The sequence below is a fragment of the Odocoileus virginianus genome, chromosome 20 (assembly GCF_023699985.2).
Source record: "Odocoileus virginianus isolate 20LAN1187 ecotype Illinois chromosome 20, Ovbor_1.2, whole genome shotgun sequence".
Classification (NCBI taxonomy): domain Eukaryota; kingdom Metazoa; phylum Chordata; class Mammalia; order Artiodactyla; family Cervidae; genus Odocoileus; species Odocoileus virginianus.
The window spans coordinates 12110450-12136826 of record NC_069693.1 but is presented as its reverse complement, the minus strand read 5'-3'; the positions used below and the strand labels follow the sequence as shown (position 1 = coordinate 12136826).

The 26377-nt window shown below is 44.3% G+C and overlaps 1 protein-coding gene and 1 long non-coding RNA gene across 3 annotated transcripts in view; one reads left to right on the top strand and one right to left on the bottom strand.

Moving 5' to 3' along the window:
* Nucleotides 1-26377, top strand: part of PSMC4 (proteasome 26S subunit, ATPase 4) — a 27515-nt gene continuing 1138 nt past the window's right edge. The window contains exons 1-7 of one of the 2 annotated variants that reach the window (XM_070450878.1): nucleotides 1-141; nucleotides 18300-18398; nucleotides 19018-19204; nucleotides 22111-22257; nucleotides 22339-22448; nucleotides 22549-22642; nucleotides 26194-26361. In XM_070450878.1, coding sequence (XP_070306979.1) covers nucleotides 16-141; nucleotides 18300-18398; nucleotides 19018-19204; nucleotides 22111-22257; nucleotides 22339-22448; nucleotides 22549-22642; nucleotides 26194-26361 — 931 coding nt within the window. In that variant the 5' untranslated portion in view covers nucleotides 1-15. Of the gene's footprint in view, nucleotides 142-17223; nucleotides 17413-18299; nucleotides 18399-19017; nucleotides 19205-22110; nucleotides 22258-22338; nucleotides 22449-22548; nucleotides 22643-26193; nucleotides 26362-26377 lie in introns of those variants that run through there. The other variant, XM_020913055.2, reaches the window with a different exon arrangement.
* The window catches only part of LOC139029866 (uncharacterized), a 10625-nt gene continuing 7319 nt past the window's right edge, over nucleotides 23072-26377 (bottom strand). Inside the window, exon 3 of the long non-coding RNA XR_011482116.1 lies at nucleotides 23072-23547. This is a non-coding gene — a long non-coding RNA (uncharacterized lncRNA). The remainder of the gene's footprint in view (nucleotides 23548-26377) is intronic.

Genomic DNA, 26377 nt, shown 5'->3' with positions numbered 1-26377 from the left:
TAAAAAAATAAAGTGATGCCAGACTCTGCTGCACACCCCGGTCTATGGGTCTGGTCTCTTTCTTTCTCTCTCTCACCGACACCGTTCATCCTGAGGGTACCCCTGAATCCTGCTGGGGCTGGACCCGGGCACTGGCTCATGGTGAGTACTTAGCAATTATTTCCTGATTGAATGGAATGGAGAAATAATCGAAGATCTGGAGGAGTGACAGAGATTTGTGGGGTTCAGTTGTCTGTTATATTGGCCTATGATGGAAGTTGTCCTTCCCATAGCGTTAATGGAGAGTGGTATATATATATTTTAATATATATTTATTTTATTTTTATCGGTTGTTTGGCTGCATTGGGTCTTAGTTGCGGCATGCAGGATCTTTGATGTTTGTAGCTGCAGGTGGAATCTAGATCTCTGACGAGGGATTGAACCTAGGACCCCTGGATTGGGAGTGTGGAGTCTTAACCTCTGGACCACCAGACAAGTCCCTGGAGGTTAGTACAGACACTTTGCAGAAGCAGAGTGGGAGAATCAGGCTGTCTGGTCATTTAAAATGGATATGCCTGTTATACTTCAAGTCTACAGCTCAGATCAATGGTCTCTGTGCTCATCAGACCTTTTCTAGAAGTGACAGTTGAATACTTTTAGGTTTAGTCAAATTTTGTTATGATACACAACATACATGTATTAGCCAGATATGAATATAGACCATGGGAATTACATATGTGAAGTTTACATAAATATTTAAAAAATTTAAAAATGCAAACGCCCTGGTGGTTAAGAACCTAAGGTCACTTGGCCCCTCTGCTTCTCATTTGTCTATCTTTTTTTCTTTTATTCTTGTGGGTTAATATGAGCATTTCTTATAATTCCATTTTGACTTGTTTTTTTTGGCTGCGTTGGGTCTTCCTCGCAGCATGCAGACTTCTCTAGGTGCAGTGCCCTGGCTTCTCTAGTTGTGGCTCATGGGCTTAGTTGACCCTTGGCATGTAGGATCTTACATGCCTGACCAAGGATTGAATCCATGTCTCCTTGCATTGGAAGGTGGATCCTTAACCACTGGACCACTAGGGAATCCCCTATATTCTTTTTGGGTACATTTTTGTTGTTGTTCCATCACTCAGTCGTGTCTGATTCTTTTGGACACCATAGACTGAAGCACACCAGGCTTCCCTGTCCTTCACCGTCTCCTGGAGCTTGCTCAAACTCATGTCCTTTGAGTTGGTGATGCCATCCAACCATCTTGTCCTCTGTCATCCCCTTCTCCTGTCTTCAATCTTTCCCAACATCAGGATCTTTTCTAATGAATCAGTTCTTTGCATCAGGCGACCAAAGAACTGGAGCTGCAGCTTCAGCATCAGTCCTTCTAATGACTATTCAGCATTGATTTCCTATAGGACTGACCTCCTTGCAGTCCAAGAGATTCTCAAGGGTCTTCTCCATTACTTTGGATAAAATTTGTTACCACTTGCTTCAGGTATTGTAAATGAATATGTAACTTATTATTCAATATTTTACCACTTTGACTGAAGTGCTGAAACTTTACTTCCATGTGGGTTCTTTCACCTTCTTCACTTTAAAAAATATAATTGTTTCAAGCATCACCTCCATCTACAGTAAGCACCACATCAAATAATATAATTTTTTCTTCAGCCATAATTGATTTTTAAAACTCATGAGCAAGGTAATATATTTAGTCCTGAGAAAGGTTATATATCTACCCATTCTATTTTTCTTTCTTTCTGAAGTTCTGAGACTTCTATTATCATTTGGAGTTTGAAGAACTTCCTTTACCCATTCTTTAACAGCTGTTCTACTGAAAAGACATTAGCTTTTCACCTAAAATTTATTTCCCTTTAATTCCTGAAGGGTAGTTTTGCTGGATATAGGATTCACAGTTGACAGTTCTTTACTCTTGGCACTTGAAAAATATGATGTCATGCTTTCTTCTCAATGGTACTAGATGAAAAACCCACAGTAATTCTATCAGTGTTTCCCTGTAGATAATGTATCATTTGTCTCAAGTGCTTTCAAGATCTTTCTTGCCTTAGTTTTCATAAGGTAATTGGTGTGTATTTCTTTGGATTTACTGTTTAGCTTCTTGAATCTGTAGGTTTAGATCTTCTGCCAAATTTGGTAAGGTTTAGTCATTATTTCTTCAAGTACCTTTTCAGCCCTGCTCTTTCTTTTTCTCCTGTTACTCTGTGATACAAATGTTAGATTTTGTGTAATTGTCCTGCAGGTTCTCTAAGGATTTGGTAGTTCTTTTTTCCTGTCAGTTTTTCTTTTCTGATTTTTTTTTTGATTGGGCAATTTCTATTGTTTTATCTTCAGAGTCACTTATGCTTTCTTCTGTCATATTCATCCTCCTCTTGAGTCTTTCCAGTGAGTCTTTAATATCAGTTATCATAGTTCTCAGTTTTATCATTTCCATTGTTTTATATTTTCTATTTCTTTGGTGAAATTTTCTATTTTTTCTTTAGTCTCAAGAGTATTGGTAATTGCTTGATGAAGCATTTTTATGATGGCTACTTTACATCTTCGTCAGATAATTTCAAGATCTAATTCAACTCAGTGTGGGCATCTGTTGATTGTCTTCTCATTCAAGGTGGGACTTTCCTGGTTTTTGTTATGATGTGTGATTATTTTATTATATCCTGAACAGTTTGGCTATTATGATAAAAAAAAAAAAAACCAACTCTGGATCTTATTTAACCCTTCCATTTTAGCAGGCAGTTGCCACGTTTAGGTTTCGTATGCAGGTCCTGGCCTAGTTTTGTGTGCTGTGGTTCCAGTGACAATTTAATTTCAGAAGACTTGTAGTGTTATTCTGGTCTTTTCACTTTCCCTAGTTATGGTTGCACTTGCATCCAATTTGTTTTGGTACCACCAGTGGAAATTGAAAGAATTTCCTAGTGTCTACATGATGCTGCTAGGTTATGGGTAGGAGATGCTGGCATGAAGCGGTGGTGGAGAGCACTTTCTTCCTGGACTGCCCAGTGCCAGCAGGGCTCCTGCTTGATCACTGCTGATGCTGCCCATGGGAGAGAAAAGCACCTACTTGGGTGCCTTCTGCTGCTGGATGAAGGCTAGGGAGCCAGTGGGTGTGGGCCACCTCCTGTAATTGGATCAGCTGAGAAATGCTGGTTTACTGTGTTGTTCCTCAAGTCCTAAGGTCCCAAGTCACATAGGCTTCTACTTCGTACCTTTCACAGACTTCTTACAAATGTCTGTTGTATTATTTCTAGAGTTTTTCTTGGCCTTATCAGAGACGGGTAGGGAGAAATGGGCCTCTGCCAACTTGTCTGGAACCAGAAGTCACCCTTTATTATTCTAATAATTTAATGGTAGGGTTTTAAAAAATTTATGTACCCAATCATATTGCTTATGAATGTGCTCAGTTGCCTCAGTCATTTCTGACTCTACAACCCTATGGACTGTAGCCTGCCAGGCTCCTCTGTTCATGGGATTCTCCAGGCAACAACACTGGAGTGGGTTGCCATGCCTTTCTCCACGGGATCTCCTGACCCAGGAAACAAACCTGCGACCCCTGCATCTCCTGCATTGCAGGCAAGTTCTTTATGCACTGAGCCACGTGGGCTTATGAATAATGAGTTTAACTACTTTCTTTCTCATCTTTGTATCTTTCCTTTAGCCTCTCTAATACATAGTAGAAAAAAAGGCATGACTAGGGCATTCTAGTCTTGCTCCTGATCAGAAAGCAAAAGCTTTCAACATTTTGCTACTAAACGCAATGCTTGCATAGTATTTCTGTGAGTACACATTATTCTATTAAACAATTTCCTTTTATTTTTAGTTTTTTTTTACACATAAATGAATGTTTAATTTTATTAAATGATACTTCTGCATCTGTCTCAGTTATGTTAACATCCACTGTTGATCATTATCTAGATCTAGGGCTGCCAGGTCAAATATAGGACATTCAGTTAAACTTGAACTTCAGATAAAAATTAATTTTCAGGATAAGTATGTTCAGTATGGGGCTTCCCTGATGGCAGGAGACCCAGGTTCAATCCCTGGGTTGGGAAGATCCCTCAGAGAAGAGAATGGCTACCCTCTCCAATATTCTTGCCTGTCGAATTCCACAGACAGAGGAGTCTGGAGGGCTAGATTCCATGGGATCAAAAAGAGTTGGACATGACTGAGCAACTAACACACATACATGTTCAATATAACTCTACTATAATTTTATAAGTAGTTTCCATGAAATTTATATGCTGAATCTGGCAACCTACCTAGATTTATTATTTCATTAGGGACTTTGCAAAATGGGGATTGCTAATTTATCATTTTTTCTTCATTTACTAGCTACTATATACAGAAACATCTGTATACTAATATATACATACACTACTATACAGAGAACCATCCCTCATTAATTCCTTGGTTGCCCTGAGTTGCAGGTAATACAGAAAAAACAACTCAGATGCTTCAGTTTTCAGACTAAGCTCTCTCTGAAGGCAAACAAACATTGGGTGTGTGTGTCTGTGTTTAATATTATTACGAATATATAGGTTTTAAACATATTTGCTATTTCAATTTCCACCTTTGACCAGTAGGAGCCTCCTTGATTTATAGTATGACAAGATGTTCCAGGCTCATCACTGTACACTTCCTCACCAAACCCAGAAATCAGTCATTTCTCAAAGAGCTTGATTCCTACTAGTTTACCGAATTACATCTGGAGACCATAATCTGGGCACTAGACAAAGAATTATCTTTTTGTTTAAATTTTTAAAAAATTTCGGAGTTCGTTTGTAGCAGAGCAGCTCGCTCGCTGTGATCTACTGAAAGTCAGCCCTCCACACAAGGGTTTGTAGCCTCACTAGCGGCGGCGGGACCCTGGAGCCTGTTCGTTTCTACCTCTCCCGACTGGCGACCCCCTTCCCCGACCCAGCGGCGTCCTCGGCGGCTGCCCTGGTCCGCGCGACAGGAGCGATGGCAGGTCTCGCGTGCACGTTCCCGGACTCGCCCGCACCCGTGGGTCTAGGGAGGCGTCGGTCCAGCCTAAGCCGGGGCCTCGGGTCCAGCGGCGCGGTGCCGCCGGAGGAAGGGCGAGGGGGAGCGGGCGGCCTTCGCGGGACCTCCGGGCCTCAGCGCCTCGCCCCCTCCCCTCCCGGCCGCGGGCCACGCCCAGGCGCTGGGGCCCGAAAGGGGAGAAGCGGCGGGCAGAGCCGAGTGGCGACGAAACGTGCGGCTATAAGCATCCGCGCCGCGTGTCCTCTTCCACCCCTGGCGCAGGGGGAGAGGGGGCGGTCGCGGCCCTTTGATCTCGTCGGAGAAAAAAGAGAGAGAGAAAAGTGTATGAAACGTTTGCACGATTCCAAAGCCCAGGTTTTATAATGAGGTATATTCCCAGAGGTCTAGCTGCCGTCTCTGAACCCTCTATCACGTTTCTTCTTCTCCCGGCTTCCCGGGTGGTCAAGAATCCGCCTGCCAATGCAGGAGACACGGGTTCCATCCCTGATCCGGGAAGATCCCACATGCCACAGGACAGCTAAGCCCCTGAGCCAGCCAACTATTGAGCTTGGAGAAGCACAACTACTGAACCCACACACTGCAACTACTCAAGTCTGCGCACCCTAGAGCCTGTGCTCTGCAACGAGAGAAGCCGCCCCAATGAGAAACCTGCCCACCGCAACTTGAGAATAGCCCCCGCTAGCTACAACTAGAGAAACACCTGCTCAGCAATGAAGACCCAGCACAGCCAAAAATTAAAAGAAAAAGAACTGCTTAAAAAAAAGATTTCTTATTTTCACCTATAAATAACTATATTTATGGGATTTTTATTCATTTCCATTGTTTCTCTTTGAAAATACACAAACACATGTACGTGTGTATTTGCATTTCCCTTCTTTCTTACACGAAAGGTAGCATGTTGCATACACCATCCTACACTTTACTATTTTGTGTAACACTTATCATGGCTATCATACCACAACAGTGTGTAAAGATCTCCATTCTTTTTTAGAGTTGCATAGTACTCTGCTGTGTAAACACACCTTAAGTTTATTCAATCATTCCACTACTGATGGATATTTTGGTTTCAAGTATTTTTCTGTTACAAAAAGTACTACCATAAATACCCGTGTACTTTAATTATTTTGTATTTTTGTCACTGTACCTTTGTGATAGAACCCTAGAAATGAGAGTAAAATGAGAATTTCTGGATCAAAGGGAATATATAAGTTTGTTAGAAGTGAGATTGATATGTAAAAAGCTACATGTATGTGACTTTGCTGGAGATTACCAGATCCTCCTCCGTATGAGTGAAAGTCATTCAGTTGTTTCTGACTCTTTGTGACCCCATGAACTGTAGCCTAACAGGCTCCTCTGTCCATGGGATCCTCCAGGCAAGAATACTGGAGTGGGTTGCCATGCCCTCCTCCAGGGGATCTTCCTGACCCAGGGATCAAACCCAGGTCTCCTGCATGTAGGCAGACTCTTTAAGGTTTGTACTATTTTTCATTCCCACCAGCAATATGAGGGTGCCAATTTCCCCACAACATTACAACAAAGTATGTTGTCAATCAGATAAAGAAATTATATCTCAATGTAGTTTTATTTTGCATTTTAAGTATTATAAGAGGTCAACCATCTGATCATTTGTTTAAGGACTTGTGTTTTCCGTGAATTCTATTCTTTTGTCTTTGTACTTCTCTCATTGTATTTTTTGCTATGCAAAAATTTATGTAGTCAAATGTTATCTTTTCTTTTACTGCTTCTACATTCTGAATCACAGTTAGCAAATTTTGCCTACTTGAAGATTATACATCAATTCATTGTTTTCTTTTCATATATTCATAGTTTCTTCTTTTAAAATTCAGATCTCTGACTCTTTTAAAATTTATTCTTATGTATGGTATAAGGAGTAGATTCAATTTGATCTTTTTCCATATGATTATCCAGTTACCCCAGTATTTATTAAAAAATCCTTCTTCCCTCCAGTGGTTTGAGATGCAACCTTTATTATATACTAAATTTCTATATGCACTTGTGTCTGCTTTCTGAATTTCCTATACTGTTTTTTGGCCTATCCATTCATATGCTAATTCCTCATTGTTGTAACTACAGAAGTTTTATACTATGTTTAACTCTCTGGTAGTACCTACCTGTCATGGTCCTTTTTCTAAGAACTTTCCTAGCTGTGCTTGTTTATTCTTTCAAATATGTTTTTATAATCAACTTTTCTAATTTTAGATAAAAACCTGATGATAGTTTTGAGGGAGTTCTGTTGCATTTATAAATTAACTTTGAAAGAATTACTATATTATGTGAGACTTCTGGTCAAAGAAATTGGCTTTCCATTTGTTCATGTTTACTTTTCTGTCCTTTATGAGTATTTACAGTTTTCCTCATATAAGTTTTACAGGTTTCTTGCTAAGTTTCTGCTTGGGTATTTTATTATCATTACTGTTTGCTCTTGTGTATAGGGTGTGCTCTTTTGTGACCTCTTCTAACTGGATACTGCTGAAGGCTGTTGATTTCTGTATATTAATTGTGTCTCATGCTACTTCACTAAATTCTCCTGTTGATGGTTGCTTTTCACCAATTCTTTTTCTTTATTTATTTTTTACTTTGGCCACACCGTGCAGCATGCAGGATCTTAGTAACCCATGCCCTCTGTATTGGGAGTGCAAAGTCTTAAACACTTGACCTCCAGGAAAGTCCCTTCACTGATCCTCTTATAACCATATTATCATCAAATAGAGGTAGTTTCCAGTTCTCATGCCCCTCACTTAGAGGCATAAAGTTAAAGGAACTGAAGATAGAGGGCAACCTAATCAAAATACTATCCCCCTCTCCTTGTGTCAGGAGACAGGCTTCACCAATTAACCTCATTCTCTAAATCTCTGCTCCTACACATCATTTTATAATCATGTTCAATTTCTTTAAAATACATATGTACTTGCACACACATACACACACACTTTTCTAACAATGCATTCTGCCCTAAATGAAGCCCTCTAACTCCCCTTTCTATAGAGTCAAGTTTCTTGAAAGAGCTATATACACTCACTGACTCAACTTTCTATAATCTTCTGCATTTATTCTTTCTACATTCTTCAGCCCTTACAGTCTATTTTTAAACCCCACCACTTTACTGAGTTTATACCAGCCAAGGTTGCCAATAACCACTGTAATTAAATCCAGAGGACATCTTCCTGCTGTGGTGTGATCTCTCACAAGCACCTGCTTTTTTAAATTTTCTCCCTCTACTGGTTTCTCTGACAGCACATACTTATGTGCATGTGTGTGTGCATGCACACACACACCCCCCACCCTGGTTTCCATCTAACCCCTTGGGTCGCAACTTTCAAGCTCCTTATCCTCTGCCACCTCATCTTCGAGCCTGTATCACTGTTGCCGCTTCTAACACTCTACACTCTTTCTAAGCCTTCTCAAACCTTTTCCTGGTTTCAGATACCACCATAAGCTGACTCATACCTTGTAATGACTCCAAATGACCTCCTGCTTTTGTTATATTTCTTATTGTAAATAAGATCCCGTACAGAAGTTATCAATATTCACTATTTACCACCATATAATGGCTGAGATGTAAAGACTAAGTCACTGGTGCTAGGCCAATATAAGTACAGTGATAAGAACATGACACAGTAGTTCTTGATAACAGGGGTACAAGTTCAGGAGAAAAACCCATGATTCTACACCAAGAGAGGATTTAAAAAATTTTAAGAATAGCTCTTCTTTGAGTGCCAGATGGTGTATCTGTCTACTGGATACCTACTGGATATCTCAAAGTCACTTCAAACTTAGTATATCCCAAACCTCACTGTCTCGCTCCACCTACCTAGGTTCTTCTCTTATTCTTAGTCTCATCGAGTGATGCCACCATTGGCATCAGTTCTCCAGTAAACCAAGAGTGAAATGCCTGTTTAATTTTTTTAAGTTAATATACAGTGTGTGTTAGTGTTAGTAACTCAGTTGTGTCTGACTCTTTGTGACCCTGTGGACTGTAGCTTGCCCAGATCCTCTGTCCATGAACTTTTCGAGGCAAGAATACTGGAGTGGGTTGCCTCAAATTTATCTATTTATTTCCAAGTTCCTGCTGGCTCAGACAGTAAAGAAACTGCCTGCAATGCAGGAGACAAAGGTTTGATCCCGGGGTTGGGAAGATTCCCTGGAGAAGGGAACATTTAACCAATCTTTTATCCACTCATTTATCACTCCAGTTTTCTTGCCTGGAGAATTCCGTGGACAGAGATCTGGTGGGCTACAGTCCATGCCGTCACAAAGTGTTGGACAAGACTGAGCTACTAACACTTTCATTTCTTTCTTCTTCTCAACTGCCATTTTACTATTGGATTCACAGCCATTGCTCAAAGTCTTTTCCCCTTTCCACCCATATCTACACTGCAATAAGAATGATCATCCTAAACAAGTAAAATCTTGTCAAGTCATCTCCCAGCTTAAAACCCTTCAATGCTTGTCCCTTCCATTTAGGATAGATTTTAAACTCCTTAGATAATATTTAAGACTGCAAATTATGCCTCCAGCTCTTCTTTCCTATTTCAACTCATCACCCCTGGTCCCCTTATGTCTCCTACACATACTCTCACTTGCCCTGCTTCTTTTAGTCTGGAATGCCCTCCCGCACAGATCTAATTCCTACTTATTCTTCAGGTCTCTTTGGCTCTAACCTCCTGGCTGAGTTAAGTGTGATCGTTTTTATTCTTGTTATTCCTGTAGGAGACCCACAAATGCTTCCCTTATCTTTTCTCTTAGTAGAGTGCTTTTCAAAGTGGATCTGCAGACCCCTGCATCTTCTCAACGCTTTCAGGGGATCCCCTGGGTCAAGCTTATTTTCATAGCAAAACTAAGATGTTATTCAGATTTTGCATTATGTTAAAATCTGCAAAAACAACAGCAGGTAAAAATCCTGTCTCTTGGGAGTTCCTTGATGGTCTGGTGCTTAAGAATCCACCTTGCATGCAGGGGACGTGGGTTTGATTCCTGGTCAGAGAACTAAGATCCCATGTGCCAAGGAGCAACTAAACTCTCACGCTGCAGCTACTGAGCCTGTGAGCTCCAGAGCTGGCACGTCACAACTAGAGAGTCCATGTGCCACAGTTACTGAAGCCTGGGTGTCCAAACTGCAGAGTCTATGTGCCACGGCAAAAGATAACACATGACGCAACGAAGATCCCGCGTGCTGCAACTAAGAAAAACTCCTGGCTCTTGTTGCAAATCAAGGCAGTGGCACCCAACATCCTAGAAATTACTATATTCTACACAAGCACTCATAGCAAAAAAACAATAATATCCAGTTTTTAAATTATTAATTCCACAAAATCTCCACCCTTGAGTAGATATCATTTTAAAATACTGCATGACAAAATGCAAGGTAGATATAAAGCTACATAATGATACATGATGACTGTCTCAAAAAAAGCATTTGTTTAATTATTTGAGTTATGAACTGTACTGCCAGCTTTTGTCATAGCGTAACTTTTTTTTTGTACATTGAAAGAACAATTTTAAAACCATAGACTGGATTATCTGGCAGATATTTTCTGAAAAAAAAAAAAAACAAAAAAACAAAGTGAGACTCGCCTTTAAGGTGAATAACTGACTGACTTTGTGACAGATGATAAAATCTGAACCTTCAAGGAGAAACACATATCTGCCGCCTTGTGTCTAACAACTTTCTAAAGATTTACAGATTTTCTGATAAGATCAATGTGGATGCTTATGAATATGATTTTTTGATATTATATAATGAAATGTTTCAACAGTTTTGAAAAAATTGAATAACTCACTACAGCAATATTTTCCAGTTATCTGATGCATGATGTTATAAAACAGTGAATAGGTAAAAGATGTACTCAAGGGCTTCCCTGTGGCTCAGTGGTAAAAAAAAATCTGGCTGCTAATGCAGGAGATGCATGTTTGACCCCTGATCGGGGAAGATCCCACATGCTGCAGGGCACCTGAGCCCCTGCTGCCGCTGCTAAGTGGCATTAGTGGTGTCCAACTCTGCGACCCCATGGACTGCAGCCCATCAGGCTCCTCTGTCCATGGGATCCTCCAGGCAAGAATACTGGAGTGGGTTGCTGTTCCCTTCTCCAGGGGATCTTCCCCACCCAGGGATCGAACCCTCATCTCTTATGTCTCCTGCTTTGGCAGGCGGGTTCTTTACCACTAGCACCACCTGAGAAGCCCACCTAAGCCCTGCGCCACAACTACTGACCTATGCTCTAGGGCCCGAGAACCACAACTACCGAAGCATGCACACCCTAGAACCTGTACTTCACAATGAGTAAGAGAAGCCACTGCAATGAGAAGCCCAAGCACCACGACTGGAGAGTAGCCCTTGCTCTCCACAACTAGAGAAAAGCCCATGCAGCGATGAAAATGCAGCACAACCAAAAATAAAATTAAATAATTTTTAAAAAGATCCAGTCAAAGTGCAAGACAGACCAATACATTTTCTAAAAGTTTGTTGATACAGTTTCAGACTGCACATTGCAACTAACCTTTAAGAAACTACCATTTGAAGAGTTCTGCTGTAGTGTTAAAAAAAAAAGAGCCACATTTTCCTTTTAGATACAAATCTTTTCAATACACCTTTTTATAATATTTTTAGTAAAGCTTTTAAATATACCTCTATAACTCTATAACCTCTTATACATGTGAGGCCAGATTTTCCTAATATACTTCACCCAAAACAATGCTTCACAATACACTGAATGCAGAAGCAGATACCAGGATTCAACTGTTTTCAATTAAGCAGGACATAAAAGATACTTGAAAAACTCAAAATAATGTCACTCTTCTTGGCCGATTTTTTGTGTGTGTTTCCTTATGGTTCTCATTAAGATTGGTCAAGCCTACTGCAAGTAAGCTCTCACTAATTACAACTAAAAGTTCTAGCCAGAAAACATAAAACAACTTCCCAAGAACCCTGAAAAGTAATTGAGAGAAGGCAGGTTGGGAAGGGAAGTCAAAATCTGAGAAATTACTGATATGGTGGTAAAGTTTTGTGGGGTTTTTTTACCTTCCTGTATCTTCCTACTTTAACCAATGAAAAAGTGAAAGTGTTAGTTGCTCAGACTCTCTGCGACCCCATGGAATGTAGCCCACCCAGCTCCTCAGTCCATGGAATTCTCCAGGCAAGAATACTGGAGTCAGTAGCCATTCAGTTCTCCAGGGACTCTTTCCAACCCTGGGATTGAACCCGGGTCTCCTGAATTGCAGGCAGATTCTTTATTGTCTGACCACCAAGGAAGCCCAACTTTAACCATATGGCGATCCAAATCCCAGATCGGGGCAGCAAACAAAGGCATAACAATTTTAAGAAACTCTCAGAGGACAGGGAAGGATCACCTATTAGCAGCAAGTGTATGGGGGAGAGGGGAGGAGGTGTTGGGGAAACCAATAGAGTAATTAAATGAAAACAACTCAAACTCAAAAGAAGGCAAAAACAGGAAAAGATAAGAACAAAACACAGGGGGAACAAACAGAAAACAAATAATAAAATGATAGATCTAAGTCCAATTTATTAATAATTGCATTACACATAAATGAATGAAACATACCAAATAAAGGCAGAGATTGTCAGGTTAGATTAAAATTATATGCTGTCTGGACTTCCTTGATGGTCCAGTGGTTAGGAATCTGCCTGTCAATGCACAGGGCATGGGTTTGATCCCTAGTCCCAGAAGATCCTGCATGCTGAGGGGCAACTAAACTGACGCGACAGTTTAGTCGCGTCTACTACTGAAGCTGCGCCCTAGAGCCCACGCTCCACGACAAAAGAAGCCACCACACTGAGAAGCCTGTGCACTGGATCTAGAGAGTAGCCCCCGCTCCCTGCGACTAGAAAATGCCCTTGCACAGCAAAGAAGACCCAGAGCAGTCAAAAAGTAAATAAATACAATTTAAAAAACAAAGCAAAAACTATGCTGCCTGATTTTAGGAGTGACTTCAGCATCATGGCAGCTTAAGACACTCCTTTGTCTCTCCCCTTCAATCTACAACCAGCAAAACACCCATAACTCAGCAAAGGTGCCTCTTCCCAACACATCAGAACACCAGAGAATTCCTCAGCAGTGTGCATCTGAAGGTAGGTGGATTGGAACACACAGAGGAGGCAGAAGAAGGGGGACAGCTGAGGTGGTTCATGACCTGATCCCTGGAACCTGGCCACGGTAGCTGATCTTGCTAAGAAACCAGTGGCATCAGGGGAGACAGTGCTCGTGACAGCAGCCTCCCAGCTGCAGCAATGCTCACGGCCACAGGGAGTCACAGTAGCAGCAGCAGGGCCTGTGACCCTGTCCATTCAGCTCCAAGGGGACCCACAGCTCCAGCGCCTGCCCTGTCTGCAGCCGCAGAGCCCACCAACCTGACCACTCTGGTCATGGCAGAGATGCCTACCACCCTGAGTCCCCCCTGTGGCAGAGCCAGGAGCCCCCAGACATGGTGGAGGCTTGTACCCTTCCAGTGCCCCAGGTGGCGATGCCAGCATTATTGGCAGCAGCAAGGCACCAAAACACAGCAACAATGAGGGCACAGGGGACACCACTAACAGAGGTAGTGGAGAACCGAAAGGTGTGGTCTCATCGATAAGTCATGTCTGACTCTTTTGCCACCCCATGGGATGTGGCCCGCCCGGCTTTACCCGCCAGGCTCCTCCTCTATCCATGGGATTCTTCAGGCAAGAATACTGGAGTGGGTTGCCATCTTGCCTCCAAGAGACCTTCCTGATCTAGGGATCAAACCTGCCTCTAAGAGTGGAAAGTGCTCATTCTCAAATATTCAATTATACATATTGAATATTTGAGAATGAGTACCCAGAATTGGGGGATCCCCGCTGGCTCCGGTGTAAAGAATCTGCTTGCAATGCAGGAGACTCGGGTTCAATCAAGGGAACAGCTACCCAGCCCCGTATTCTTGCCTGGAGGATTTCATGGACAGAGGAGCCTGGCGGGCTACAGTCAGTGGGGTCCATGGGGTCGCAAAGAGACAAGACTAAGTGACTAATACTTTCACTTTCATAACCAGAGGTAACGCAGGTAAGAGAGCTCCAAAGCTTGTGCTATAGCATCACCTACTGGAAGGCACAAGTTGTTGTTGTTCAGTGACACAGTTGTGTCTGACTCTTTGTGACCCCATGGACTGCAGGAGCCCAGGCCTCCCTGTTCCTCACCGTTTCCCGAAATTTGCCCAAGTTCATGTCCATTGATTCAGTGCTGCCATCCAGTCATCTTATCCTCTGATGCTCTCTTCTCATTCTGCCCTCAATCTTTTCCAGCATCAGGGACTTTTCCAATGTATCAGCTGTTTGTATCAGGTGACCAAAATATGGGAACTTCAGCATCAGTCCTTCCAATGAATATTCAGGGTTGATTTCCCTTAAGATTGACCGGTTTGATCTCCTCGCCATCCAAGAGATTCTCAGGAATCTTCTCCAGCACCACAGTTCGAAGGCATCAATTCTTCAACACTCTGCCTTCTTTACAGTCCAGCTGTCACAACCGTATGTGACAACTGGGGAGACCATAGCCTTGACTATACTTTGTCAGTAGCGTAATGTCTCTGCTTTTTAACACAGTTTAGGTTTGTCATAGCTTTCCTGCTGAGAAGCAACTGTCTTTTGATGTCACGGCTGCAGTCACCATCCACAGTGATTTTACAGCCCAAGAAGAGGAGCTCTGTCACTTATTCCACCACCTCCCCTTCTATTTGCCATGAAGTAATGGGGACCTCATGCGAAGAGTTGACTCATTGGAAAAGACCCTGATGCTGGGAGGGATTAGGGGCAGGAGGAGAAGGGGATGACAGAGGATGAGATGGCTGGATGGCATCACCGACTCGATGGACATGAATTTGAGTAAACTCCGGGAGTTGGTGATGGACAGGGAGGCCTGGCGTGCTGTGATTCATGGGGTCGCAAAGAGTCGGACACGACTGAGTGACTGAACTGAACTGAACTAAAGTGAATAGGGCCAGACGGCATGTTCTCAGCTTTAAAAAAAAAAAATTTAGCTTTAAGCCAGCTCTTTCACTCTCCTTCTTTACTCCCATCACAAGAAAAGCCTCTTAATGCTAACGTTGAATCCTTACAACCAAGTATAAGGAGAACAAGATTTACCTAAAGGAGTTGTTCACTGCTCCAAATAAGTCAGCTAAGAACAATGTATCAGCGTAGGAACAACATATCAAGCACCTTGAAGAACCATGGTAACACAGTATCACAAAAAGAAAGTAGCAATTCTCCAGAAACCAAACTTAAAGTCACAGAATATTGCTATCTAATTGATAGAGACTTCAAAATACCTGTCATGAAGAAACTCAGTGAGCTGCAAGAAAACTCAGAAAGGCAGTTTGGTAAACTCAGGAATAAAAATAATGAACAGAAAGAATACCAAGGAAATTGAAACTCAAAAATAATAACCAAACAGAACTGGACCTGAGGACTCAATATATGAGATAAAGAACCATTAGAAAAAATTGGAAACAGGGCAGACCACATGGAAGTCAGCTCAAAGACAGAAATCTAGAAATGATACAGGTAGAAGAGGAGAGATAATTAAGATATTTAAGGGATTACTCAGTTTTTCTGAGTTCTCCCATGTATGCTGCTGCTGCTGCTAAGTCGCTTCAGTCATGTCCAACTCTGTGCGACCTTATAGACCAGAGCTCACCAGGCTCCTCTGTCTATGGGATTCTCCAGGCAAGAATACTGGAGTGGGTTGTCATTTCCTTCTCCAGGGCATCTTCCCCAACCCCAGGGTTCGAACCCGTGTCTCTTGCATATCCAGCACTGACAGGCAGATTATTTACCACTAGTGCCACCTGAAAGCCATGGGTGTGTTCGCTTTGTGCAAATCTGTTGAATGATACAGTAATGATATGTATACGTCTCTGTACTTGAATACAAAGTTTACTTAACAAAACTAGTTGGTGTGATAAGCAGCAGTGTTTTCCCGTGGCCGGAAGCACAGGCTTTGTAGACAGAAGAAGATCTGGGCCCCCCGCGCTCTAGTTTCTTTCACAGTGAAAGAGGGAACATAATGTCTGTCAAGATTCAATGAATTGAGCACGTAAAAACTTAAGCAACAGGGCCTGGTATAGATCTGCAGGTCTCCCGAGTGACCCAACTCCTGGCAGCACTGCCTCACTTTCTCCATTTGTAATGCGTGGGTTCTACTAGATTCGCGGCTACCGGTAATGGCGGGCTTGGAGCTCCTCACCCCGGGGCTGGAGCTGGGTAAGGGGTGTCACCCTTTACGAGTAGCCTTGGTCTTCCTGGCTCCGCGCGGAGGGCAATCCTCGGCTGCAGCCCACTTGGAAACCCCGATAAAGACCCCAGTCTGCGGAACCCTGCCCAAGCCTCTAAACAAGAATAGCACTTGGCCAGATCTGACAGATCTCTGAGATTCCCTGGTTTGAAAAACCAATGCCCAATGTTCATCGCAGCACTGTTTATAATAGCCAGGACATGGAAGCAACCTAGATGCCCATCCGCAGACGAATGTATAAGGAAGCTGTGGTACATATACACCATGGAATATTACTCAGCCATTAAAAAGAATTCATTTGAATCAGTTCTAATGAGATGGATGAAACTGGAGCCCATTATACAGAGTGAAGTAAGCCAGAAAGATAAAGACCATTACAGTATACTAACATATATATGGAATTTAGAAAGATGGTAACGATAACCCTATATGCAAAACAGAAAAAGAGACACAGATGTATAGAACAGACTTTTGGACTCCGTGGGAGAAGGCGAGGGTGGGATGTTTCAAGACAACAGCATCGAAACATGTATATTATCTAGGGTGAAACAGATCACCAGCCCAGGTTGGACGCATGAGACAAGTGCTCGGGCCTGGTGCACTGGGAAGAGCCAAAGGGACCGGGTCGAGAGGGAGGTGGGAGGGGGGATCGGGATGGGGAATACATGTAAATCCATGGCTAATTCATGTCAATATATGACAAAAACACTACAATATTGTAAAGTGATTAGCCTCCAACTAATAAAAATAAATGAAAAAAAAAAAGAAAGAAAAACCAATGCCGGCAGCGCCACCTGTTGTCAAGAAAACCAACTCCGGAAAAGGCCGCGCGAGACTGCGGCGCCGCGCGCTATTGCGCACGCGCACCGCCCCGGGCCCGCCCGCGCGCCCGCGAGGTACGAAGTGCGCAGAAGCAAGTCTTTGGGGAGGAGCTCATGACGAAGCCGCCCTGCACTATACCTACCGCGCCCATTCAGCCTTCTCTCAGCGATGTCTTAAACTACGTTTCCCAGAACCCATCCAGGCCTTGCTTTCCGGTGGCGTCAGCGGAAGCGGTGACTGGATTAGGCCGGGCCACACAGAGGCCGGCTTGGTCACTATGGAGGAGATAGGCATCCTGGTGGAGAAAGCTCAGGTGTGGTGGGGCCTCGGTCGCGGGGAGAGGGCGAAGCCGACCTGGAGCGGATTCAGAGTGACTTTGGGGATCCAGGCGTGGGTCTGAGTGATTTCGGAGGCCTCAGTAGAGAGCTTCGTGCCGTTCCGAGGCCTGGGCTGGGTGGAAGAGTGATGATAGTAGGGCTTGGGAAGCGGGGCTGGGGAAACGGTGACGCTAGAGGTTCTTTGGGGCTGAATGATTTCGAGGTTTAGGTGGAATGCTGTGACATCGCTGGGCCCGGCGGCATTAAGGGTGGGTGATGTATGGGATTCAGCCATGGAGCCGAATGATATATTAGGCTGAGCTGGGGAGCTGACTGATATTTGGGGCTTAGCTGGTGTTGGAGCGCCAAGTAATATCTGTGATCTGGCCGAGTGATGTTTGGGGCCTGCTTGGGAGCTGGGTGACATATGGGCCTAATGTGAGTTGGAGTTCATGAGGAATATTTGGGGGGTAACAGTAATGCCAGGACTGTATGAAGGCATGGTGATTTTCACCGTCAATTGAGGCATCCCTGTAGTATTTCGAACCTGTTGACGAGGGCTGGAGGGCATTGGGGTCTGGTAAGGAGTTGATCAGACATTTAGGCCATAGATGGGAGTTAGGACATTGAGGACATGTTACAAGTGGCATATGATACCAGAAGATCTGTTTGGAAGGCTGTGTGACCGAGGAGCTTGTTAGGAGCTGGGTGACTGCAGGAACCTCTTTAGGGACCTGAGAAGTTCCCAGGATCTATTTAGGGTGCTGAATGATGTCAGGAACCTATTAGGGGCCAAGTGACTTCATGGTGAAGTGGGGAGGGGGGCTTTAGATTCTTTCATAAGGGGACCTTCTTCCAACCTGAATTTCCCTCCGTGGTCTAGGACGAGATCCCAGCCCTGTCTGTGTCACGGCCCCAGACTGGCCTGTCCTTCCTGGGGCCTGAGCCAGAGGACCTGGAGGACCTCTACAGCCGCTACAAGGTACATTCAAGCCCGTCCGCAAAGAATCACTGTTGTTGTTGTTTCGTCACTAAGTCCTGTCTGACTCTCTGTGACCCCATGGACTGGAGCCCACGGGGCTCCTATGTCCATGGGATTTCCCAGGCAGGAATACTAGAGTGGCAAACAGGGGCTCTGTAATAACCTAAAGGGGTGGTATGCGGAGGGAGGTACAAGAGGGAGGGGACATATGTGTACTTATGGCTGATTCTTGTTGATATTTGGCAGAAAACAACAAAATTATGTAAAGCAATTCTCCTTCAATTAAAAAATAAATAAAGAATACTGGAGGTTACCGTTTTCTTTTCCAGTGGATCTTTACCAGGGAATAAGACAGGGAACTCAACTCTATACTCTCTAATGTCCTAAATGGGAAAAGAAACTAAGAAAAAAAAGTGGGTATATGTATAACTGATTCACTTTGGTATATACTTGAAACTAACACAACATTGTAAATCAACTATATGCTAATAAAAAAATTAACAAAACAAAACCAGTCTGGACCCTGCACAGGGCTCAGCATCCCATACTTCCCTTACCTTCATTCCTTGGCTCAGCAAGGCCTGGAACCATCCCCTGCTTCTCCACTGTCTGCTCACAGAAGCTACAGCAGGAGCTGGAGTTCCTGGAGGTGCAGGAGGAGTATATCAAGGATGAGCAAAAGAACCTGAAGAAGGAATTCCTCCATGCCCAGGAGGAGGTGAAACGAATCCAGAGCATCCCATTGGTTATCGGGCAGTTTCTGGAGGCTGTGGATCAGAATACAGCCATCGTGGGCTCCACCACAGGTACATGGCGGTGGGGGGCTGGGGGTTGTTTACCCATCTGTCCATTCAACAGCTGTTAACTATTTCCTGCCATGTGCCAGGAACTTACAATGGCAAACAAGGGAAGATAGTGTTTTTAATGTTTAGGTGTAATAGTGTTTTTCAGAGTATTTTCAGTCTGATGCAAAAGTAGAAGTATATTTTACATATTTTATGTTCTCTCCCTTTCGCTCCTCTGTATAAGTATGTATATATAACTTATACAGTAAAAGTTTGACTGAAGGTACTTAGCCTCGTTGTGGTGTGATACTGTAATTAGTTTTCTATTCTGTTCCATTCTGTTTTGTTTTAAACAGCTTTCTGGTCATGACTGTCTAAAATAATTTCACAACTACTACTGAGTTCAGTTCAGTTCAGGTGCTCAGTCATGTCCGACTCTTTGCGACCCCATGAACCACAGCACAACAGGCCTCCCTGTCCAATACCAACTCCCGGAGCCTACCTAAACTCATATCCATTGAGTCAGTGATGCCATCCAACCATCTCATTGTCTGTCATCCCCTTATTCTCCTACCCTCAATCTTTCCCAGCATCAGGGTCTTTTCAAATGAGTCACCTCTTTGCATCAGGTGGCCAAAGTATTGAAGTTTCAGCTTCAACATCAGTCCTTCCAATGAACACCCAGGACTGATTTTCCTTTAGGATGGACTGGTTGAATCTCCTTGCAGTCCAAGGGACTCTCAAGAGTCTTCTCCAGGGAGTAGGGCAAAAAAAAAAAAAAGAGTCTTCTCCAACACCACACTTCAAAAGCATCAGTTCTTCGGCACTCAGCTTTCTTTATAGTCCAGCTCTCACATCCATACATGACTATTGGGAAAACCATAGCCTTGATTAGACAGACCTTTGTTGGCAAAGTAATGTCTCTGCTTTTTAATATGCTGTCTAGGTTGGTCATAACTTTCCTTCCAATGAGTAAGCGTCTTTTAAATTTCATGGCTGCAATCACCATCTGCAGTGATTTTGGAGCCCAGAAAAATAAAGTCAGCCACTGTTTCCCCATCTATTTGCCATGAAGTGATGGGACCAGATGCCATGATCTTAGTTTTCTGAATGTTGGGCTTTAAGCCAACTTCTTCACTCTCCTCTTTCACTTTTATCAAGAGGCTCTTAGTTCTTCTTCACTTCCTGCCATAAGGGTGTTGTCATCTGCATATCTGAGGTTATTGATATTTCTCCTGGCAGTCTTGACTCCAGCTTGTGCTTCCTCCAGCCCAGGGTTTCTCATGATGTACTCTGCATATGAGTTAAATAAGCAGGGTGACAATATATAGCCTTGGTGTACTCCTTTCCCGATTTGGAACCAGTCTGTTATTCCATGTCCAATTCTAACTGTTGCTTCTTGACCTGCAGACAGGTTTCTCAGAAGGCAGCTAAGGTGGTCTGGTATTCCCATCTCTTTGAGAATTTTCCACAGTTTTGTTGTGATCCACACAGTCAAAGGCTTTGGCGTAGTCGGCAAAGTAGAAATAGATGTTTTTTTTGAACTCTCTTGCTTTTTCGATGATCCAGCAAATGTTGGCAATTAGATATCTGGTTCCTCTGTCTTTTCTAAAACCAGCTTGAACATCTGGAAGTTCATGGTTCACATACTGCTGAAGCCTGGCTTGGAGAATTTTGAGCATTATTTTACTAGCGTGTGAGATGAGTGCAGTTGGGCGGTAGTTTGAACATTCTTTGGCACTGCCTTTCTTTGGGACTGAGTTGGGACATGCAATTTGAAAACATAGGTGAAGTGAGATTGGGCTCTGGTTAGGACTCAGTTCTTATGTGAGAGCTGCTGTTATTAACATGGGTCTAGGTGCTGCCTTCCTGATGGTCATTGTTTCTGCGTCTTACCTGTCTTTTCTTGCTTCTGGCCTCTGCTCCTCCAGATCAAGCCATATGATTGTAAAGCTTGCGGGGAAAGGTGTGTGACTGGACCCTGGAGTTGGTAGTGAAGGGAGGGAGAGATCCAAAGTGAGTGTGTCTTTGATCTGTTGGACTCGGGGAGAGTGGCTCTCTCTAAGATGGCGACATGGGCAGAAAAGCAGCCTTGTCAAGAGAGTGAGGGCAGCCTGGAACATCACAGGGAAGTGTCTGGGAGGCTACAGGACAGCCAAGTCTGGAGGTCAGGAGAAAGACTGAGGCTGGAAGGAGATGTGTGTGTCACTACCATAAATGTAGAAGGTGGACTGGGGAGGTGAGATAGAGGAGTCTGGGCAAGCCAAGAGTCTGTGGCAGAGACCTCGATGGGAACGGAGGAATTCCCTGCTGGTCTAGTGGTCAAGAGTCCACCTGCCAGTGCAGGGGACACAAGTTCAAGCCCTGGCCCAGGAATATTCCACATGCCGCAGGGCAGCTAAACCCATGCACCGCAACTGCGGAAGCCCGTGTGCCCTAGAGCCCATGCTCTGCACTCGAGAATAGCCCCTGCTCACTGCAAGCAGAGAAAGCCCTCTCGTAAAGAAAGCAACGAAGAGTCAGTGCAGCCATAAACAGATAATAAATTAGATAGGAGAGGATGGTGCTGAATCGGGGCAGAGGTCCCTGGGGAGGGGGGGAGGGACTGGTCAGAGAGACACTGTAGGAGGCTAGCGGAAGGCCGTGATGACTGACACGCTATGGAGGGAAACAGAGAAAAGCCCAGGATGAGGCTTAGGTCTCTCTCTAGTGACTCAGGACCACAGGCCTTCCCGAGACAGGGACCCAGGAGGAGGAGCACAGGTGGGGGAGATAGGAGCACACTGAGGCAGTGAGTGAGACGTGCTGGGGGACATCCGGGGCGGGGCATTCCAGGGGGCTGCTGGTCACCTGGTCTGGAGCTCCAGAGTTAGGGGTAGAATCTGCGGCTTCTCATTTTCCCCTTTCCCTTCTCGTCCTTCACCAAGGCTCCAACTACTATGTGCGCATCCTGAGCACCATTGACCGGGAGCTGCTCAAGCCCAACGCCTCGGTGGCCCTCCACAAGCACAGCAACGCCCTGGTGGACGTGCTGCCTCCCGAGGCCGACAGCAGCATCATGATGCTCACCTCAGGTGAGAGGGAGCCCAGGGCCGGGGAGGCCTGAAGGGACCCTGCGGGCCAGGCTGGGGGCCCCAGCTCTGCTCTCCCACCAGATCAGAAGCCAGACGTGATGTATGCGGACATCGGGGGCATGGACATCCAGAAGCAGGAGGTGCGGGAGGCCGTGGAGCTCCCACTCACACACTTCGAGCTCTACAAGCAGGTAAGGAGCCAGATCTGGCAGGGGAGGGAGAGGCTGGGTCCACTGGGTCTCCAGCTGGTGACGGACTCCCTGGCTCCTTCTCTCCACCTCTGGGCTTCAGATCGGCATCGACCCACCCCGAGGCGTCCTCATGTACGGCCCACCTGGCTGCGGGAAGACCATGCTGGCCAAGGCTGTGGCTCATCACACGACAGGTGAGCCGCTTGGCCCCTCCCCCCAAGCTCTGGTCTCTGGGCTTTTCCAGCCTTGCCCTCAGCTCTCTCATCCTCCCCAGGAAGTAGCGTGGCATGGCGATTAGGAATGTGGGCTCTGGGGTCAAAGCCCCAGTGTGTGTCTTACCGTGTGGCGCTGCCATCCTGGGGAGGTGACTTTACTCTTGTGCCTCAACTTCCTCATCTAATAAAACATTCATTTCATAGCATGATTCTGTAGAGAATTAATGAAATAGTAACATAGTTTTCCTTTGGTGGGTCATGACCTGTTAGTAATTCTGAGTTCAAATTCATGGGTTCTAACAAGCATTTTACAAAGTAAAACAGAACAGAAAACACCAGAGTTCACCCCACATACTAAGAGCCCATATTGTTTGTGCAACTTAACACACACAAATACACATACACCTGTCTGCTGCGGTTATACAAATGTATTTCTTGTAAGTTTCAAACAAAGATGTGTGAAAGTCACTGTATTACTGTTTGTAATGCCTAAAAACAAGACTCTTAAACTCTTAATGTACTAAGCCAGGGAGCAGTAGAGGGTAGTGTGTAAGCAGTGAGTCAGGCTGCCTGGGTTTTTGAAATACGGACCTCTTAACAACTTCTTATGTAAGGCTGTACTACTTATGTAAGTTAGTTTATGTAACTTCTTGGCAAGTTAGCCTCTCTGTGACTCCATTTCCTAGTTTTCTGGATTATTCAGAGGATTAAATCAACATAAAGCTTCTAAAACTGTACCTTGGCACATAGTAAGTATAGTAAATATTAGCCATTGTCGGGATCATTCATTGCTTTAGCAGCTCACTGAACTTCTGTAGTCCCCGGTGTTGGGATAGAGTGATGAGCCAGACATGTCCCCTGCATTGGAGAATTTCCCAGTTTGGCTGAGGAAAAAAAGGAAAATAAACACTTAGAACTCAGTCATTCAATATTTATTGAGCACCTGATACATAACAAGCTGTGTCCTAGGTGCAGAAGACATGGCCATGAACAGAACAAAGTCTCCATACCTCATAGAGGTGATATCTTAGTTGAGGAAGTACTTGAACAGATGAATGAATAGGTCCTATGTCATATGGTGTTAAATGCCGGAAGAGAACAACTAAGAGGCAGGGAGACGGGGAAAAACGGGCTGTAGCTTTCTGTGCCAGGACTGGAGGTGGTCAGGGAAGGCTTTTCTGAGGTGACATTTATGTGAAGACCTAGAATATGCTTTTGAGAGAGTGAGTCACGTGGACGTCTGGGAGATGGAGTGTGTCAGGCCGAGGGACTTCGCTGGTGCAAAGGCCTTGAGGCAGGTATGTGCTTAATGTCCCAGAACAGTGAGGAGGCCCCTATAGTTGAAGCTGCGTGAGCAAGAGGTCATGGTAGGAAGTGAGCCTCCAGTGGGGACAGTCTACAGAGTAGCAAATGCCACAAGGAAGGTAGTGGGATAGCCCTCCAGGAGGGCTGTCAATCTACTCTGCGTAGGCCTCTCAGAGAGGGGTCCCAGAAGAGAGGTGTGAGGAGTCTGCCAGGCACTCCGTAAGGAGAGGGAATAGCATTTGAAAAGGCCAGGGGGTGGGAAAGAACTTACCTAGGGAGTCATGAGTAGTGGTGAGTAGATGTGACTAAACTCTGTGGGGGCAGGGAACTGGTGGTTTTGTCCTTTTGTGTTTCCAGTGCCTGCCCAGTAGCTGAATTGTGGTAGGTGCTCAGAAAATAACTGATGAAGGCTGACTGAAGGAGGGGCTGTGGGGCCAGGAGATGAGGCTGAAGAGGTCAGAAAGGGCATGAATATAAATCTTAGTGCTAATATAAGAGAGTTTGGCTGTTGTCCTGAGAGCAAGGTGGTTGTAGACAGGCCGAGTTCAATAGAAATACATTTGGCCCTGGAACAACAGAGGCTTGAACTCTGAGGGTTCACTTGTACCCAGATTTTTTCACAGGATGCATGGTTGGATGAATCCACAGATGCAAAACTGCAGATACGGAGGGCCAGCTGTAAAGTTAAGACACAGATTTTCTACTACACAGAGGGTTGGCGCCCCTAAACCCTGTGTTGTTCAAGGGTCAGCGGTAGAATGCAAGCTATATATATAATTTAAATTTTTAAGTACTCGGTTTTTTAAACACGTTAAACAGGTGAACTTAAGTGTAAAATATATCTATTTCTTATTTAATTGGTATATTCAAAATGTTATTTTAACATGTAACAGATACGAAATTTGAGTTTTTTCTGTAATTTTGTCATTGCAGTAAAATATATGTAATGTAAAATTTATTATTTTAACCACTTTGTGAGTGTACAATTTACAAGTGACAAGTGCATTCACAGTTCTGTGCAGTCACCACCACTATCCATTTCCAGAACTTGTTCATCATCCCAAACTGTAACTCTGTACTCGTTAAACAATAATTCCCTATGTCTCCCTTCCCACCATCCTTGATAACCCTCTATTCTGCTTTCAGTCACTGAATTTGCCTGTTCTGGGCACCTCATGTATGTGAATGAGTCATATGGTATTTATCTTTTTGTGACTGCCTTCTTTCACTTAGCATAATGTCTTCAGGGCTCACCCATGTTGGAATATGTCAGAACATACTTCCTTTTAAAGGCCAAATCATTTTCCACTATATGTATAAAGCATATTTTATCTGTTCGTTCGTTGATGGACATTTATTGATACATTTTTTTGGTACTGTCTTTTGAAGTCTGGTATGTATTTAACACTTAGAGTACATCTCCTTTTGTTTGGACCAGCCACATTTCATTTGCTTAGTAGCCACTTGTGGCCAGGGGCCACCATATTAGAGAAGGACAGGGCTACAAGCTGCACAGCTCCTAGTTTATGACCGGGTCTACACCATGGATTCTGTGTCTTCTTTCTCTGTGGTACCTGGAAGGAGTGTCCTAAAGGTTGCTCCGAGCAACACAGAGCCACATCCAGACACTAACAAACAAGTTAAACTCTTAAGAAAAGATAGAAAGGAGAGGCAGGCCCAAAGCAAACCTGTTGTCAGCCCCATTGCCACTTGTTACGTGAGAATATGTGCTGCTGGTTCCTGACTCTTGCACGGTATTCAAAGGTGGGTCCTTGGAGCAAATGGAACTGAGCTCCTAGTGAGGCAACATGATGCCTTAGTGTATGAAAAACCTGTTTTCTTGCTGGTTTTTGTAAGCACTCTGAAAATCCACTTTTTTTTTTTTTAAATATATGTTAGATTCCACGAATGCCTCTAGCTCTATTTTAGAGGCATGTTGGAGTACAGACACATTTTTTTTAAATAACCTGATTTTTAAAGGTTGAGCCAAACAATGTCACATCCCTAGGCAGGATTCGCAATTTGGGCTGCTGGGTCTCTGAGGGGTACAAGTGAGTAGCTGGTCCTCCTGACTGGATCTAGGACCCTGCCCAGGTCATGACCACTTGGAGTGGGCATCCAAAGAAATGGATGTCCTGAAGGGATGCTCAGTTTCAGTTAAAGTAGTATGGGGCCCTGTAGGCAGGAGTCCCATTCTCATCTGACCCCTGTCATCCTGCCATCAGCTGCATTCATCCGCGTCGTGGGCTCAGAGTTCGTACAGAAATACCTGGGCGAGGGCCCTCGCATGGTCCGGGACGTGTTCCGCCTGGCCAAGGAGAACGCACCTGCCATCATCTTCATAGATGAGATTGATGCCATTGCCACCAAGAGATTCGATGCCCAGACAGGGGGTGAGTGATGCCCACA